The 15,153-nt window shown below is 53.7% G+C and overlaps 1 protein-coding gene across 1 annotated transcript; it reads right to left on the reverse strand.

Moving 5' to 3' along the window:
• Nucleotides 1-1,515: 1,515 nt before the first annotated feature.
• On the reverse strand, nucleotides 1,516-14,713 carry MTG2 (mitochondrial ribosome associated GTPase 2). The gene is made up of 8 exons (XM_037006426.2): nucleotides 14,693-14,713; nucleotides 7,497-7,688; nucleotides 6,537-6,746; nucleotides 4,957-5,104; nucleotides 4,271-4,386; nucleotides 3,529-3,747; nucleotides 3,156-3,294; nucleotides 1,516-2,400 (listed from the first exon to the last, which is right to left on the reverse strand). Exons 3-8 carry the CDS (start codon nucleotides 6,738-6,740, stop codon nucleotides 2,018-2,020), a joined length of 1,209 nt encoding a protein of 402 aa, XP_036862321.1. The 5' UTR covers nucleotides 6,741-6,746; nucleotides 7,497-7,688; nucleotides 14,693-14,713; the 3' UTR covers nucleotides 1,516-2,017.
• Nucleotides 14,714-15,153: the final 440 nt, after the last annotated feature.

Here is a 15,153-nt window from a genome sequence, read left to right on the forward strand (position 1 = left end):
TCATGATCGGGCTGCCTGCTTGTATCTGTGTTTAGTTACACGTGCTCCTGAGCTAGGTCTCCACTTTGGATGAGCGGGTCAGCCTTCCACGGCTTTACTAGGCCTTTACCACACCTGTGCACAGGTGAGGTCCCCCTGCTCCTACCTGAAGCCAGCCCCACTACGACGACAGGAGAGGAGGAAGGAGGGAGGAGCCTGGGAAGAGGGGAGGCCAGGCAGGGGCTGTGGCTGCACCCTTAGAGCCCACGGAAGCCTGGGGGGGGTATTCCCTGGGCAAGTGCACACCAGAGCTCAGAAACTGGGGTGCCAGTCTTAGAGCTGGAAACTGGGGAAGCTTGCACCCTGAAGCTTAGGCCTGTGAGCGGCCAGGCGATAGCCTGAGACAGCTGCTCAGAGAGAGCCACCAAAGGGTGACACCATGTGCAGGGGAGTGTGAAGTGAGAGGGGAGACGAGGGAGGCAGCCCCTGCTGTACAGTCCCTGCAGGCTCCGGCCACGTGGGACAGGAGACTGTGGGAGAGGCCATCTCCACTGCAGGAAGCTGGCCCGCTGGGGAGTCTGGGAGATGGCGGGACCTGTAGGGAGGGCCAGAAACAGACATCCAGAGGTAGAGAGAGAACAAGGCAAGTAACCATGGTGGACATCAGTTCCAGGAAGAGCCGGGGCTGGACACACAGCGGTGTGGCCTGCCCACAGTGCCCGCCCCATCAGCCCGACATACAGGCCCCAGGCCTCCCAGAGCTCCAGAAAGCGGGCTCCCTGTCCACGGTGAGATGCCAATGGGTGGTGCCCTGGCCTGAGAGTGAAGCGCAGCTGAGGGACCCTCAGAGTGGACAACCGCTCAAGGAGACGGCTAGAGGCGGTGGCCTGCTGCTGGGACCAAAGGGAGGCAGTGCAAGGAGAGCCTCTTGAAAGTGTTTTCAAGCTAAAAGAGACCTGAATCCCTGCGCTACCAGCCACCGCACCTGCTCATTCCACAGTATTTATCGCAAGTCTTCTCTGGGTGGGGTCCGAGGAGGCTGCTGGCACAGGGCCGAACACAGACGTAGCCTGCCCTCCAGGGCTCTCTGCCACCCCCCGGGTGCTCCATGATGGGGCCAGACACAGGGAGGCATCGAGTGTACCCCCTCCACAGAATGCTGTATGGCAGGGCCATAGCAACGAAGATGAAAGGCCACGGATAATTAAGGCTACTCAGACCTGGCTTTGCTTACGAAATCCTTTGTGGTGGCCTGAGAGAGAGCAAACAGATGCAAAACCCATCTCTGGTTTCTAGAACATGAGGCCTTCTGAAATTATAAGACATTAAAATACAGCTTCGGGTAAAGGGCTCTTGTTCTACGGGCAGCTCTGATGTCAGATCAGAGCAGAGCGGCTCTCAAAGACTCAGCCACTGGCTCAGAGCGCAGCGGGGCACAGCCCCCGCGCAGAGGCACAGGGCAGGCGGAGGACCTCCACGGTTTCCCGAGGCCTTTGTCCCCTCCACTTTATCCTGTTAAGGGCCCTCAGGGACAAGTCAGAAGCAGCAGACTTTATTTGGGGGAAACAGAAGTCTCTGCCTCAGCTAATAACCGGCGTGCATGCTGGGAGTCAGTGCTGCGGCCTGGGGGTGCAGGCAGTCTGGGCACAGTGGGAGGCGGCACACTCTGCCCCACAGTGGCCTTGAGCAGCATGGCCTGGGGCAGTGGGGCAGAGCCCTGCAGAATGCCCCTCTTTAAGGGTGAGCATGTCCCTGGAGGTCAAAGGTCGGCCTCTGGCAGCTGCATGTACAGGTGAGTATCCTTGATGTCCAGTGGCACTGGATGCCAGTCTGCAGTGTGGGCGCTGACAAGGGGTGCTCACGGCCACAAGCCAGCCTGTCGCACATATGGAAGTGCTGGGAGCAGGCTGCTGGGGCAGAGGGTCAGGTACCAGGTGGCCCGGCGAGGATGTGCCCCACACGGGCTGAGTGCAGACACCTGACTCGCCGGCTCTGGGAGCGGCCCTCTGGTCTCTGTGCGGAGCTGGTGGCGGCCAAGCTACCAGTGCAGCATCTGGGGCTCGGCGGCCGCATGCTGGTCATGGAGCTCCTTCAGGCGCCACAGCAGTGCCTCCAGGTTCTCCCCCGTGGCTGCAGACAGGGCGATGGCCTTCCCGCCCAGGTGAGCCTGCAGCCGCGGCAGATTGGCTCTGGCTCGAGGGAGATCGACCTTATTGGCGACGACGGCATGGGGCCGCTCAGCCAGGCCTGCTGAGTACTGCTCCAGCTCAAACTTCAGGTCGTCGACCTGAGTCCAGGGCTCTGGTGCCGAGAGGTCCACCACGAACAGGAGGACACAGCAGCGCTCGATGTGCCTGAGAAAGGACGCCCCGAGGCCCCTGTTCTGGTGTGCGCCCCGGATGAGGCCCGGGATGTCGGCCACTGCGGACACAGAGCAGACAGTCTGCAAGGGGACACCCAGGCTGCCTCTGTGGCCTGGCTCCCTGTGCCCCAAGACTCTCCTTCCAAGGAACACCTGGAAATGGAGGTCCTTCAATTCCCTGCCTCAGGCCACCAGGCCTCTGCCCCCGAGGCACATCAGTTTCCAGTTTTGCAAAGGGCTTTGAAATAAATGGCTGACAGCCATGTCAGATCATCTAACAAGGAATATGTAACACATGGCACTCTTTCTGGCTTCAGAAATGATTCAAAAAAGGGGAAGATGGCTTCCTGTAATCTACTAATAATTTGATTACCTATAGAAATTATTACAGAGTACTGTGCAAATATAAAGTGCCACACAAATGACATTACCAGCAGGCTTACTATTTTTAATGGGCACATTATCTTCTGGGAAAAAGTTTTCTCCTCTCAAAATGGCACAGGGGAAGCTTTTTAAATCACACCTTGTCTACATGACTGATGCTGCCGAGTTCCCCACAGAAGGGATCAGAGGTGGCAAGGACTTAACCTCCTCAGGTCTGAAGGTGAAATGCAAATTCCTGAGCTGTGGCTAACAGATGCCTGGGGATGAGGTGGGCAGCAGACCTAAGCCCTGATTTTGATGGAGGACTACAAGGGTCAACACTGGGAAGAACGGTGCCACACTGTGGACGGCAGCTGCACGTGAGAGACATATCACGGTTCTCAGTGACATCCGCTGCACCTGACCTCTTGAGACACTCCTGCAGTTCTACCTGCTATTTGCTTGTGGTCCTCGTAATGAACGATCCCGACGTGGGGGTTTAAGGTGGTGAACGGGTAGGAAGCCACAGCGGGTTTCGCATTGGAAATGGCCCGGAGCAGAGAGGATTTCCCCGCATTGGGGTGCCCGACCTGGAAGAAAGGTGAAGCAGTCTGTCCCCTCGGTGCCTGGAACTGCCCGAGACTGGAGCCTGGGGACCAAGAGCACAGGACCCTGATCAGGTTCACAGCGACAGGACGAGGTGAGCTGCCGAGCTGCTGTGCTCAGCTAGGCCGGGCACGTGCCCTCCCAGGGACCACAGACCTCCCACAGCCCGCTGTATGCACAGTGCCCCCGCCCCCCATGAAGCCTCGGGTGACACCCACCAGCCCGGCGTGGGCCACTGTCTTGAGCTCCAGGAAGAGGACCCGCTCCTGGCCAGGCTGGCCGGGTGTGCAAGTCACGGGGGCGCGGCTGTTGTTGGCCAGGAAAAAGCGGTTGCCTTTGCCCCCGGCCCCGCCCACAGCGGCGACATACTCCTCGCCTGGGTGCGACAGGTCAGCCACAACTTCACTCCCCTCCTTCACCAAAGTGCCCACGGGGACCTGAAAGATAGTGACGTGTGTGCAGGTCTGAAAGGAAACCACAAGGAGGGCAGCCCTAGGACCCCCAGGGCCGCAAAGTGCCAGACAAAGTCCTTCGTGGGGCTTGGGGCTGGTTATGCACCTGCACCCCGCGGGAGTGGCTCTTTCAAACAGAGTTTCTACAACATTAGGGTGACCCAGAGCACCTGGAAAACGCTGGGACAATCTCACAGTGGTCCACTCACAGGGGAGTGCCCCCAGGGGTGAGGACAGAGGTGCTCTCAGAGATGGGGGGCGGGGAGAGGAAGGGAAGACCCTTGGATCACCTCTTTTTAAATATAATTAAATATAAATATGAAAAAATAAATAAAATGATTGAATGGCTCAGGCATGCACAGTATAAAATCAACACAGAGGCCCAGTCCCGGGTGAGCCTCATAGAAGGCGCTGTGTGCTCTGCGCTGGGGGCCCTGTGGACGCCACCAAAAAGCAGAGTGGGGGGCTTGGCGGCCCGGGCCCGGGGGCCGCGTGGCCCTCGGCTTACCCGGATGTAGAGAGGAGAGCCGCCTCGCCCGAAGCAGTTTTTCCTGCCGCCGTCTTCCCCATCAAAGCCCTGATACCGGGACAGGATGGAGGACAGTGACTTGACTTGCTGGTCAGCTGAAAGGGAGGGCAAGACTGTCATCTTCCTCACGCTGAAAACAATCGCTGCCCATTGTTAACTTCCTTCTGATCAATTTGAGAGTGTCAAGAGGGCATGTGGAAGCAAGCCACAAAGCCATGGCAAATGTGATTAAGCGAGCAATGTGATTATTTAGAAAGCTAGATTTTCATTTTCCTTCAAAAAATACAATGACTTCTGAAGAGCTCACAATTACCCATAATGCCACCAGCTTTACTTCCTGGTGGTGTGACTGTGACGTTCACCAGTTTACTGAGCTGCGTGCCCAGCACGTGTGGAAGGTGACCGGTATCGTCCCAGCACCTACTGGGACAGTGACCTGGGTTCACCTCTGATGTGCGTGTGACATGAGCCAGAATGTGAGATTCCCAGACAGGGACTGGCTGGTTTGGGCGCATGCTGTGAATGTGAACATGTACATAATTTAAGGAAAATGACATCCACAGATCAATTGTTGGATTCAAATACCTGTAAGGATAACAAGGTGAAAACTCCCAACCCAGAGACTTGGGGCCAGGCTGACCCCCTGAGCCCCCAAGAACACGTGCCTCGCAGGAGGACATGGCCACCATTGCCTCCGTCACCACCATCAGGGCCTCCAAACTCCTTGCGGGGCTCACTGTGGAAGCAGCTCACCCCGTTGCCTCCGCGTCCCGCTTGGACAAGCACTCGGCGATGGTCCACAAAATGCCTCTTCTGCAGAGAGCACAGGGGCCCAGGTCAGTACCTGCAATGCCCTCTGGGGCCATGCAGCCCTGCGGTGCACCTTTTCTACCTGGGACGGGCCTTGGAGTGAGAGGCTAGGGATGTTAATATTGCTCATCTCTCCTAAAACACAAACCTAAGAATGTTCCCTCATGTCACACTATCTGCAGGCTATACACCAACAGTATGGGTGTAAGAGGTGGTCAGTGTGGGACACACACCAGTGACAGCCCCCATCTCCACCCTAAAGAAAACAGGGATGGCTTGGCAAATGTTCCTTGACTAAAGGGTCTTTCCAGCTCTTTTCAAATAGACACACATGGAAATCAAGGTTTTTACTGACGAAAAGCTCCCCTTCCTTAAGATGCAGTAATAAAGTGAGAAGAGTCCTCGGTGGCTGTCAGGCTGCCAACTCTTAGGAAAGGACATTTTCTGCAGCCTCCCTGAAGAGGGCTTATTTTCTAAACGTGGCAATGGGAAGAGAACCCCTTAACAGAGTGTTTTTCTCCAGGCCTGAGGGACACAAACTGTAGCTCAAGAATTGGAACTAACTAACCAACTTAATGTTTAATTAACACCAGCTCATACTACCAGAAGTTTGGCTTGGACGTGCCAGGGCGCAGTGGGGAGACACCACCCGTACCCAAGGAGCTCGCCAGTCCACAGACGCGGTGCCCCGTGCAGCCCCGCCAGGACCCAGGGCACTGCATGTCCATCCACTACTCCATTCCCAGATTTTTTTAAGAAATATTTTTTAAAGAAATATACACAAATATTTTAAGGTTCTTAGGCACCACCACATGGAGAAACCATGAATTACTATTTGAAAACCTCAGCGTTTAATTCTGCTGTGAGCCAACACCGTCAGACCAGCCTGATGGGCGAGCATGGCCTGGCAGGGGAGACAGGCCCCAACCCCACCCCTGAGGAGACATGGCCCCAGGGAAAGCGGGGGTGTCTGAGTGCACACCAGCTGCCAAGGGGTGTTCCACGGGAAATACCATCTGCCCTCGTGACGCTTACCTGGGACCTGCCCCCCTGTGCTTAGGGGGGAAGGAAGTGGGCCATAAACACTATTTTTCTTGAATTTAAAGATCATTCACGTTTTGAATAGGTCGTTTTGGTAAACAAAGAAGCGAACTTACAGGCTTACAGAGCCACAAAGCTAAAGGTCTGTTGGCCCTCCTCCCACAACATTTAGGATTAAGAGAGACTCATGCATGCTCAGCACATCACCCGATGCCAGACACGCAGGCTGGTGACAGCCCGGCACTCAGCAGTCCCCCCGCAGAGGTGGAGGGAGCCCCGGCAGGATGCACAGCCCGCAGCCTGGGCCTGTGTCCTTACTCCCATGACGCCACACGTGTCCCTTTGGTACCACAGTCAGGATGGCCGAGGGGAGCCGCGGGTTCAGGAGTCTCACCAGTTTCTTCTCGGAGAGCAGTCTCTTCCCGGGGGGCTTGGGGTTCTTGGCATGGTCCGCACAGCCCACGGAGAGCGGCCTGGGAGCTGCCTGCTGCGGGAGGAGCCAGCTGGGCCCGAAGGCCAGGCCTGCAGGCAGAGTCCAGTGCCACAAGCCCTCCGATGCGGTCCGCCCACCCGCTGAGAAAAGCCTGGAGGGCATCATGGCTCCCTGACAAAAGTCAGGTGGGTGACGTCAGAGGCCTGGTTTAAAACTCAACATCGCCCGAAACTAAGGCAAAGTGCCTGGCTCACAGTCTCGGTTTGTGTTCTTGGGCAAATAAATGAACCAATGCACACAACCTTCTTTCTCCCTGTCCATATTCAACCCCAGGTCAGGAAGGGTCACCTGCCCCATCAGCCGATATGCTACTCAGGGGCAAGATCTGTGCACAAAGGACATACGTCACTCCATATCCTGCAACCCCGGACAAACTCCCTTCATAATATCAGCATCTCCTAAGTGGAAATGTTGGAAAAGAAGCGTGAGCATCAAATAAAAATGTCTTAAAAACAAAAACACCCGTTTACTCAAATGCTGAGAAGGAGTCAGTTTAAAAACAGCCAGACCCAAACAGGGAGGCCCCAGCGGAGTGCAGCGCTGCCCCTGCCCCCAGGTGCCCAGGACAGCTCCCTCCCCTGTGCACGCAGGGAGCCTTCCACTACCAGCCAGCAGCCGCTCACCCGGCCTCATGCTTAGGTGGCTGGAACAGTGACGTGCCTGCAGGTGCCAAGGATGGAGGCCACACGGCCTGGGACCCGGCCCTCCTCCCTTCGCTGTGGGCACTGACCCCCGCCTGCTCCCAGATGCCCCTGCTGTGGACACTTCACTTGTGCACCACATAAAAGAAACCTGAGAGGCTTTCCTCCCATTTTTAAGTACGAAATATGTACACAGAAAGGGATATAAATGTGCACGTACTGTTTAAAAGCCACCATGAGCAGACACAGCAGGCGATGAAGCAGAAGTCGCCTTGTCCCGGGGGTCCCTCTCTGTGCCTCCTGCTCCGCACCCCTTGCTCCTCCTGAAAGGGGACAGTTTCTTCGCGGGAAGTCTTCCTTCACAGGGCAACAGGCGTTTTGTTTTTCATTTGGAAACAAAGTTATGGCCAAGCTGGAGTGTGGTATAAAGAGCCCCCATTTCCCCGCCCACCCCACCCCTCCCCATGCGCCCTGCGGACATGCATCCCGGGCAGCACCAGGGGCCACAGCCGTGCCCAGGCCCCCCCGAGTCTGGCTGCCCATCCCAGCGGCATCCAGCTCAGCACCCCCGCGGGGACCCCATTTCCCCGGCCTCTCCCTGACACCAGAGCTGGTTCGCAGAGCGTCCTCATGCCAGTCCTGCTACTGTCCTTGTACGAGTCAAGCTGCAGCGCACATCTCAGCAGGAACTTCACCCAAGTCCCGAGGCCTCGCTCGCTGCTGCCCACAAGGCCTGGGTCTCGTTGGTCCCTTAGTGATGTGCACTCTGAGCCCAGCCTGGGGTCCCTGCTCAGCTCCCCCATAGTCAGGGTGCCTTCCCCAGTGTGGTTCCCTAACCTATCAACAAGCTACTCTGTTACTACCCTTGAGATGCTCCAATTGTCTCGTTGGGCCAGTGGACGCCCAGCACGTTGGCTCCCGGGCCCGCCTGACACGAGCCCATCCGTCTCTGCGTACCCCCCTGCTTGCCGGCATAGAATGGCTCGCCCTGTACTCTCTCCCTGGCCGTGAAACCAGCCTTTCTCAGGAAGCCCTAGCTCCCTGCAGTGGGGAGGTGGGCGAGCTCAGGGCTGGGTGCGGCTGCTCACCGGCGCTCAGCGGACAGAGCTGCGGAACAAATGGGGGCGCACACATCCACGTGGACAACATTCACTTCGCGGCCCGGCCGCACCTCCCCACCCACCGCCTGACAGCAGATGCGCGGCGCACGGCTCGCTCCCGCTGCCCTCGCCGTGGGACTCCGCGCTGACGGTGGGGTCCTGGGCTCTGTGGCCCTCGGCATGCTCCCTGCCTACCGCTCCACCCGCACGGGGACGGAGCCCCCGCCTCCTCCACACTGGCGCCCCGCCGCCCCGGCTGGATGGCTGCCCCTCCACGGCCACACCCGGCTCTTGCTATCTTTCTGTAGATGTATGTTCTTAAATAAACCTTTCTTTTGGAATGACTTCAGATTTACAAAAATGTGAAGGATATTCCCATATGCCTCCTATCCAGTGTCCCCTAATAATAGCATCTCACATGACCAGTACAGTTGTCAGTATGAAGAAACCAACATTGGGACATTATTATTAGGTAAACTCCAGATGGTATTCAGATTTCACCAGCTTTTCCCCAAGCCATTTTTCTCTTCCAGGACCCAATCCAGGCTCAGTCTTGGAATATTTCTTTAGTCCTGAAAGAAAGATGCTGCTGTGCAGGGCCCCACACTCCGGTGAGCTTCAGGAGGGGCGGGGCAGCGAGCACATGGCGGGGAGCTGGGGGGCTCTTGGCCCCGCCTGCGCTACGAGGAACACTCAGCAGAGTCTTCTGGGTGGAGGAGAACAGAACCAGGGGGAGCCCTGACCTTTAGGAGTGGAGGACAGCAACAGAAACGGTAAATACAAGACCGTCTTCCTTTAAGGGTTTGTAACGTGTGTGACTGCAGAGAAACGACTTACTTGTAACTCTGCCCATTGGGTTTCCTGGGCACCTGAAGGCATGAGGTCAGGCGGGAGCTAAAGGGACCCAGAGAGCTGCAAGGTTTCCAGACTGCTGCCAAGAGCGTGACCTGGACCCTAAGCCGACTGGGAAAGGTTAGCAACATGTACTGTCACCTCTACGGCAACCACTAGAGCATAACACGAGACGGAGCCCCAAAGTCAACAAACAGGTGATCTAGAGGGCTGAAAAGCGCCCCAACAATTCAAAAGGAAAGGGGTAATGGAACAGAACAAAAACCAGGAAACAAACAAAATGGTGTCTCTGACCCTAATAGTACATGTAATCCAGATAAAACCAACTTCCTGAAGAAGAGCATTACTAAGATGAGGACAGGTGTATTTGGTAAAGACAAAAGGGATAATTCAGCAGGAAGCCCCAGCAACCGGTGTGCTGGGCCTAGTAAGAGCTTCGAAACACACAAGGCAAAATTTGAAGAATGAAGAGAAACAGACCGTTCCCTAGTGATGGGGGGGGTGGGGGAGGGGCAGCAGTCAACTCTTTCAGGAAGCAATAAAAAGTCACTGAAAAAAAAAGTAGTCAAAAACAGTAAAGATGTAGAAAATCTGAACAATACTACCAACAATACTGATCCAACTGACAGAACAGTGTATCTTACAGCCGCAGAATATACATTACGTTCAGGTGTGTGTGGAACAATCTGGGTCATGAATGAAGTCTAGATGAGTTTAAAAGGGCAGAAATCAGTTTCACCTAGGAAAAACCCAACTTCCTGGAAATTAAACACTCTCCTACATAATCCTACAGGTAAAGAAGAAATTAAAAGAGGAATCAAGGAATATTTTGAGCTGAATGGTAGACAATATACAAAAATGTATGGGATGGAGCTAAGAAGCGTTTACAGGGAATCTCATAGCTCTCCGTGCTTATAGTAGTGAAGAAGGAAGACCTAAAATCAATGACCTAAGGCTCCAAGTTAGAAAGAAAAGAGCAAAGTAAGGGGGAGAGAGGAATGAAGAGCAGAAATAAATGAAATGGAGAACCGACAAACCACAGAAAGCAAGCACAGCTGGAGAACCGGCTCCCTGGCGAGCAGAGCTGGCCGCCCTCCACTCCAGCCAGACTACCTGGGAGAGGCCCGGGATCACCACGGTCAGGAACTCAAGGCGGGTCCCCAGTACCAATCCTGCACACATCAGAAGGCAATGACAACACGAGGAACAACTTTTTGCCCACAGATTCAACAACTTATGTGAAATAGATACATTTCTTGAAAAATGTAACTTACTGAAGGAACAGAAAACCTAAATAGTCCTTTACCCACTGAAGAAGCTGAATGTTATAAAAGAACATTCCCAAAGAGAAAACTCCAGACTCAAACTGCTCTACTGGTAGAGTATGAAACATTCTCTGAAGAGGTAAGAGCGTCTTTCACAAACTTTCTCAGAAGACAGAAGTGAGATCATTACCCTATTCACTTTTTTTTTTTTACTACGACTCATTCTTACCTACTTATTTCTGCATGCATCTCCCTTTTCCTTCCTAGTACAATGGCTACTTTCTTTCTTTTTTTTGCATTTTTCATTTTCTTTTTTATTAAGGTATCATCGATATACACTTTTATGAAGTTTTCACAAGAAAAACAATGTGCTCATTACACTCACCCTTATCATCGAGTCCCCCCGCCATACCCCATTGCAGTCACTATCCATCAGTGTAGTAAGATGTCATAGTCCCTACTTCTCTCCTCTGGGCTACACTGTCTTCCCGGTGACCCCACACACACCATGTGCACCAATCATGATACCCCACAATCCCCTTCTCCCTCCCTCCCCACCTGCCCTCCCCCACCTCTCCCCTTTGGTAACCACTAGTCCCTTCTTGGAGTCTGTGAGTCGGCTGCTATTTTGTTCCTTCAGTTTTGCTTCCTTGTTATATATACTCCACAAATGAGGGAAATCATTTGGTATTTGCCTTTTTTCTGCCTGACTTACTTCACTGAGCATAATACCCTCTCGCTCCATCCATGTTGTGGCAAATGGCAGGATTTGTTTCTTTCTTGTGGCTGAATAATATTCCATTGTGTATATGTACCACATCTTCTTTATCCATTCATCTCCTGATGGACACTTAGGTTGCTTCCATATCTTGGCTATTGTAAATAGTGCTGCGATAAACATAGGGGTGCATATGTCTTTTTGAATCTGAGAAGTTGTATTCTTAGGATAAATTCCAAGGAGTGGGATTCCCGGGTCAAATGGTATTTCTATATTTAGTTTTTTGAGGTACCTCCATACTGCTTTCCACAATGGTTGAACTAGCCTTACATTCCCACCAGCAGTGTAGGAGGGTTCCCTTTTCTCTGCATCCTCACCAGCATTTGTTGTTCCTGGTCTTTTCTTTTTTCTTTCTTTCTTTCTTTTTATTTTGTTATCATTAATCTACAATTACATGAAGAACATTATGTTTTCTAGGCTCCCCCCTTCACCAAGTTCACCTCCCACACCCCATTACAGCGTAGTAAGATGCTATAGAATCACTACTTGTCTTCTCTGTGTTGCACAGCCCTCCCTATGCCCCCCCACATTATACATGCTAACTGTAATGCCCCCTTTCTTTTTCCCCCACCCTTATCCCTCCCTTCCTGGTCTTTTCCATGTTGGCCATCCTGACTGGTGTGAGGTGATATCTCATTGTGGTTTTAATTTGCATTTCCCTAATAATAAGTGATGTGGAGCAACTACCTTATTCATTTTATGAGGCCAGTGAAACCCCAGCACCAAACCTGACCCTCATGAATATAGATGCAAGAATCCTGAACAAGAGTGTCTCACTGAGTCCAGCGACAGAACTGGGCCCACACCTCACCCAGCAGGAGGGCTGGTGGGCACCCGCCCACCTCACACCACCCATCACATGCCTGACCAAGTCAGCGCCTATTCATCCGCAGGAAAATACAAGGTCCCAGCAAACCAGGAACGGAAGGGCACATCCCCAGCCTGACAGAGGGAATCTACAAAAGGCGACTGCTGCTGACACGCTGACGGGAGATGATGTAACTGTTACCCCCAACAGGGAGCAAAAGGCGGTGCACACTTCCAGCACGTGGCACAGCCTTCCAGACACTGCAGCAAAGAACTGGAAAAAAAACGGAGAGCTAAAACTGCGGGAAGATACGGTGGTTTCCATAGAAAAATCTCAAGAAATCTATGAAAAGATGGTATGGATTAATAATGGATTGAATGAGGTTGTAGGGTACAAGGTTAATACATATTGTATTCTTACTATTAGCAGCAAACAACTGGAAAATGAAGAAGCCAAGCTCGTTTACAGTAGTGCCAAACACAACAAATACCTCGAAGCACGTGACAAGGAACTTCGGTCTCCGCCTCTTAGCTGCCTGGTGCTGTTCTCAGGGTCTGCCGGGGGCTGGGGGGCTAGCTCACACCCTAATAACGACTTTGCGGAGTACTTTTATTATTCCCACTTTACAGATGAAGAAGTTGAGGGGAAGCACCAGTTCCGAGGTCACAATGCCATCAGATGTGGGGCAGGGCTGTGGCGTGACACCATTTTGCCCTTTGGTTTGGAAGAACAAGCCGGACGCATGCCTGAATGATGTGGCTGCCCCTTGCTAGTGAACGAATTCAACTTGGTTTCACATTTTTGTCTGCTCTTGATTTTCCTTCTGCTATACCTGCACTGCCCAATGAGGCAGCCACTAGCCACATAAGCCAGTAAGTCTAAATTAATGAAAAATTAAAAAAATATAAAAATGCAGTCCCTCGGTCCCACAAGCCACATTTCAAGTGCCCACAGCCACGTGCGGCCACTGGGTAGCATCTTGGACAGCTGAGATCAGAATATTTCCACCATTACAGGAAGTTCTACTGGACAGCACTGGTCTATACTGCCCAGTGGGAACCCTGAAAAGTAAACCTAAATTCCTCCTAGGAGCATGTTTCCTGAGCCCCACTCAACAACTACAAAGGGAAAGACAATGGTGATGTGGAATTGGTGGACGTCATGATCCCAGGGTGGGCCTGAAAAGTGCTGGGAAGGCCCTTAACACACGGCAAGCCTCCACCACAGCTGGCACTGCCGTTCCACGTGTTAAGCCCAGTTCTACTGGCCCACAGAAGTTACTACTTGCCAGGAACCTCTTCTAAACCTTCACCAGAAATTTAAACTTCTCCCTTACAACAACCCCATGAGGGGTAATATTGCCTGCTGAGCATCTATGTTCGCTTCTCCAGACCCACTTTCCATCAAGCTCTATTTCAAGAGCCTGCCCTGTATGCCTACCTTCTGGCTGCCCTGCCCTCTGCCAGAGACTGGAGCACAGGGCACTGACTTCCCGCTCCCCTCAGACGCCGGGACGGAACACCACACTTTGGTCAAGGAAGCCCTGTCTACCCTGCTCTCCTACGGTTCTGGTTCCTGCCCCTGTCCTGCTTCTTTGGCACCAGGGGCAGAGGCCACGTCACTGACCAGCTCTAGGATGCAGCTGCAGCACTGTCGTCCTCCCACATGCTCTTTCTTAAGCAGTGCCTTTAAAAATTCTCCTTGAAATACCCAAATGTGAAGGTGCCATCTGATTTCTGACCTAACATTCTTTACGTTCGGTTTAAAACCGGAGGCTGAGCCTCTGAGAGCCCCCTGCCCAAAGTCACACAGTGTCCTCTGGCCTCTCCGGCACATTGCTGCCCCTGTCGTAGCAGGAATATTCAAACTGAGGTAAGAGACAATGACCTTCGGGGGCAACCAAGGCAAGGATAATTCTAAAGAAATCAATTTTCTGCTTCTGAACTTTTTATATGTTCTCTTTGCTAAAACAGAGGGGCCAGAGAGCAAACCTGCATTTAAAAGAAATGAGTTCTCCATTCTCCTTCCTCCTAAGAAGGGTCCTCTCCTTCCCAAAAAGACATACACTAATGATGTGGCCAAGTAAAATGCCGTAATTCCCACCCCGCATCCGTGTGAACAAGATTCCTCAGTGTTTACAGCCACGAAAACAAACAGGAATGGTAGTGCTGACAACCCTGCCTTCCTCCGCAAATTCCACCTTGGGTAAGACGGCTAAGAGGGAAGCAATCTCTCTCGAGGGTATATCCACACCAAGCTTTTCTGTTTAATGAAATGTTTATTAAAATGCACGTGCTTACGCCGTTTTGTGCAACTATGTACCACTAACAGTTACAAAGAAACAGCCAGATGGAAACGTCTTAACTTAGGACGTCGGGCCGGAGAGGTTTCTCGACGCCTCACGTGGGCGCTCACACGCGTGCCCGCAGCAGCGCGCCGGGAGCGCCGGAGGCTCTGCGCGCGCCCGCCCCGGACCGGGAGTCAGGCCCAAGAGCCGGAGGCGCCGAGCCAGCAAGCCCGCGGCGCGGCCGGAGCCCGGCGGCAGGCACTCGGACCGCCGCGGCTGCGCCCTGCTCCCCGCAACGACCCCCGCGCCCCCACGCCGGCACTCACCCTCGCAGTCGGCCACGCCACTTCCGGGCCTGCACCGCAGAGGACTACTTCCGGGGTCGGCCCGCCCCACCCCTCCCGACCCCGGCCCCAGGCGCGCATGTGCAGAAGGCGCGTTCGAGCGCGGCTGCGCCCGGGGTCTGCGCCGCGGCCGGGGTCCCCGCTGCCGCTCCGGCCCGGCGGGGGTCGGACCGCGCCCCACCCCGCGGGGACAGGACTCAGACCTGCCACCTCGCCCGTCAGCCGCGTCCGAGGACCCAGCACTCACTTCTAGGCTGACTTCTGCAGAATCAGTTTATTGATAGATTACACCAAATCATGAACAATTTACACGCCAAACGCCGACTGAAAAAATTGAACTGATCGGATGTCTTGCAAGAAATGTACTGTGCTCCCAAATAAGACGCATATGACCCGCTCAGTAAAGAGAAATGAATGGCTAAACATTTTAAATGGTAAGGGGT

Source organism: Manis javanica, chromosome 5, assembly GCF_040802235.1.
Source record: "Manis javanica isolate MJ-LG chromosome 5, MJ_LKY, whole genome shotgun sequence".
NCBI lineage: Eukaryota > Metazoa > Chordata > Mammalia > Pholidota > Manidae > Manis > Manis javanica.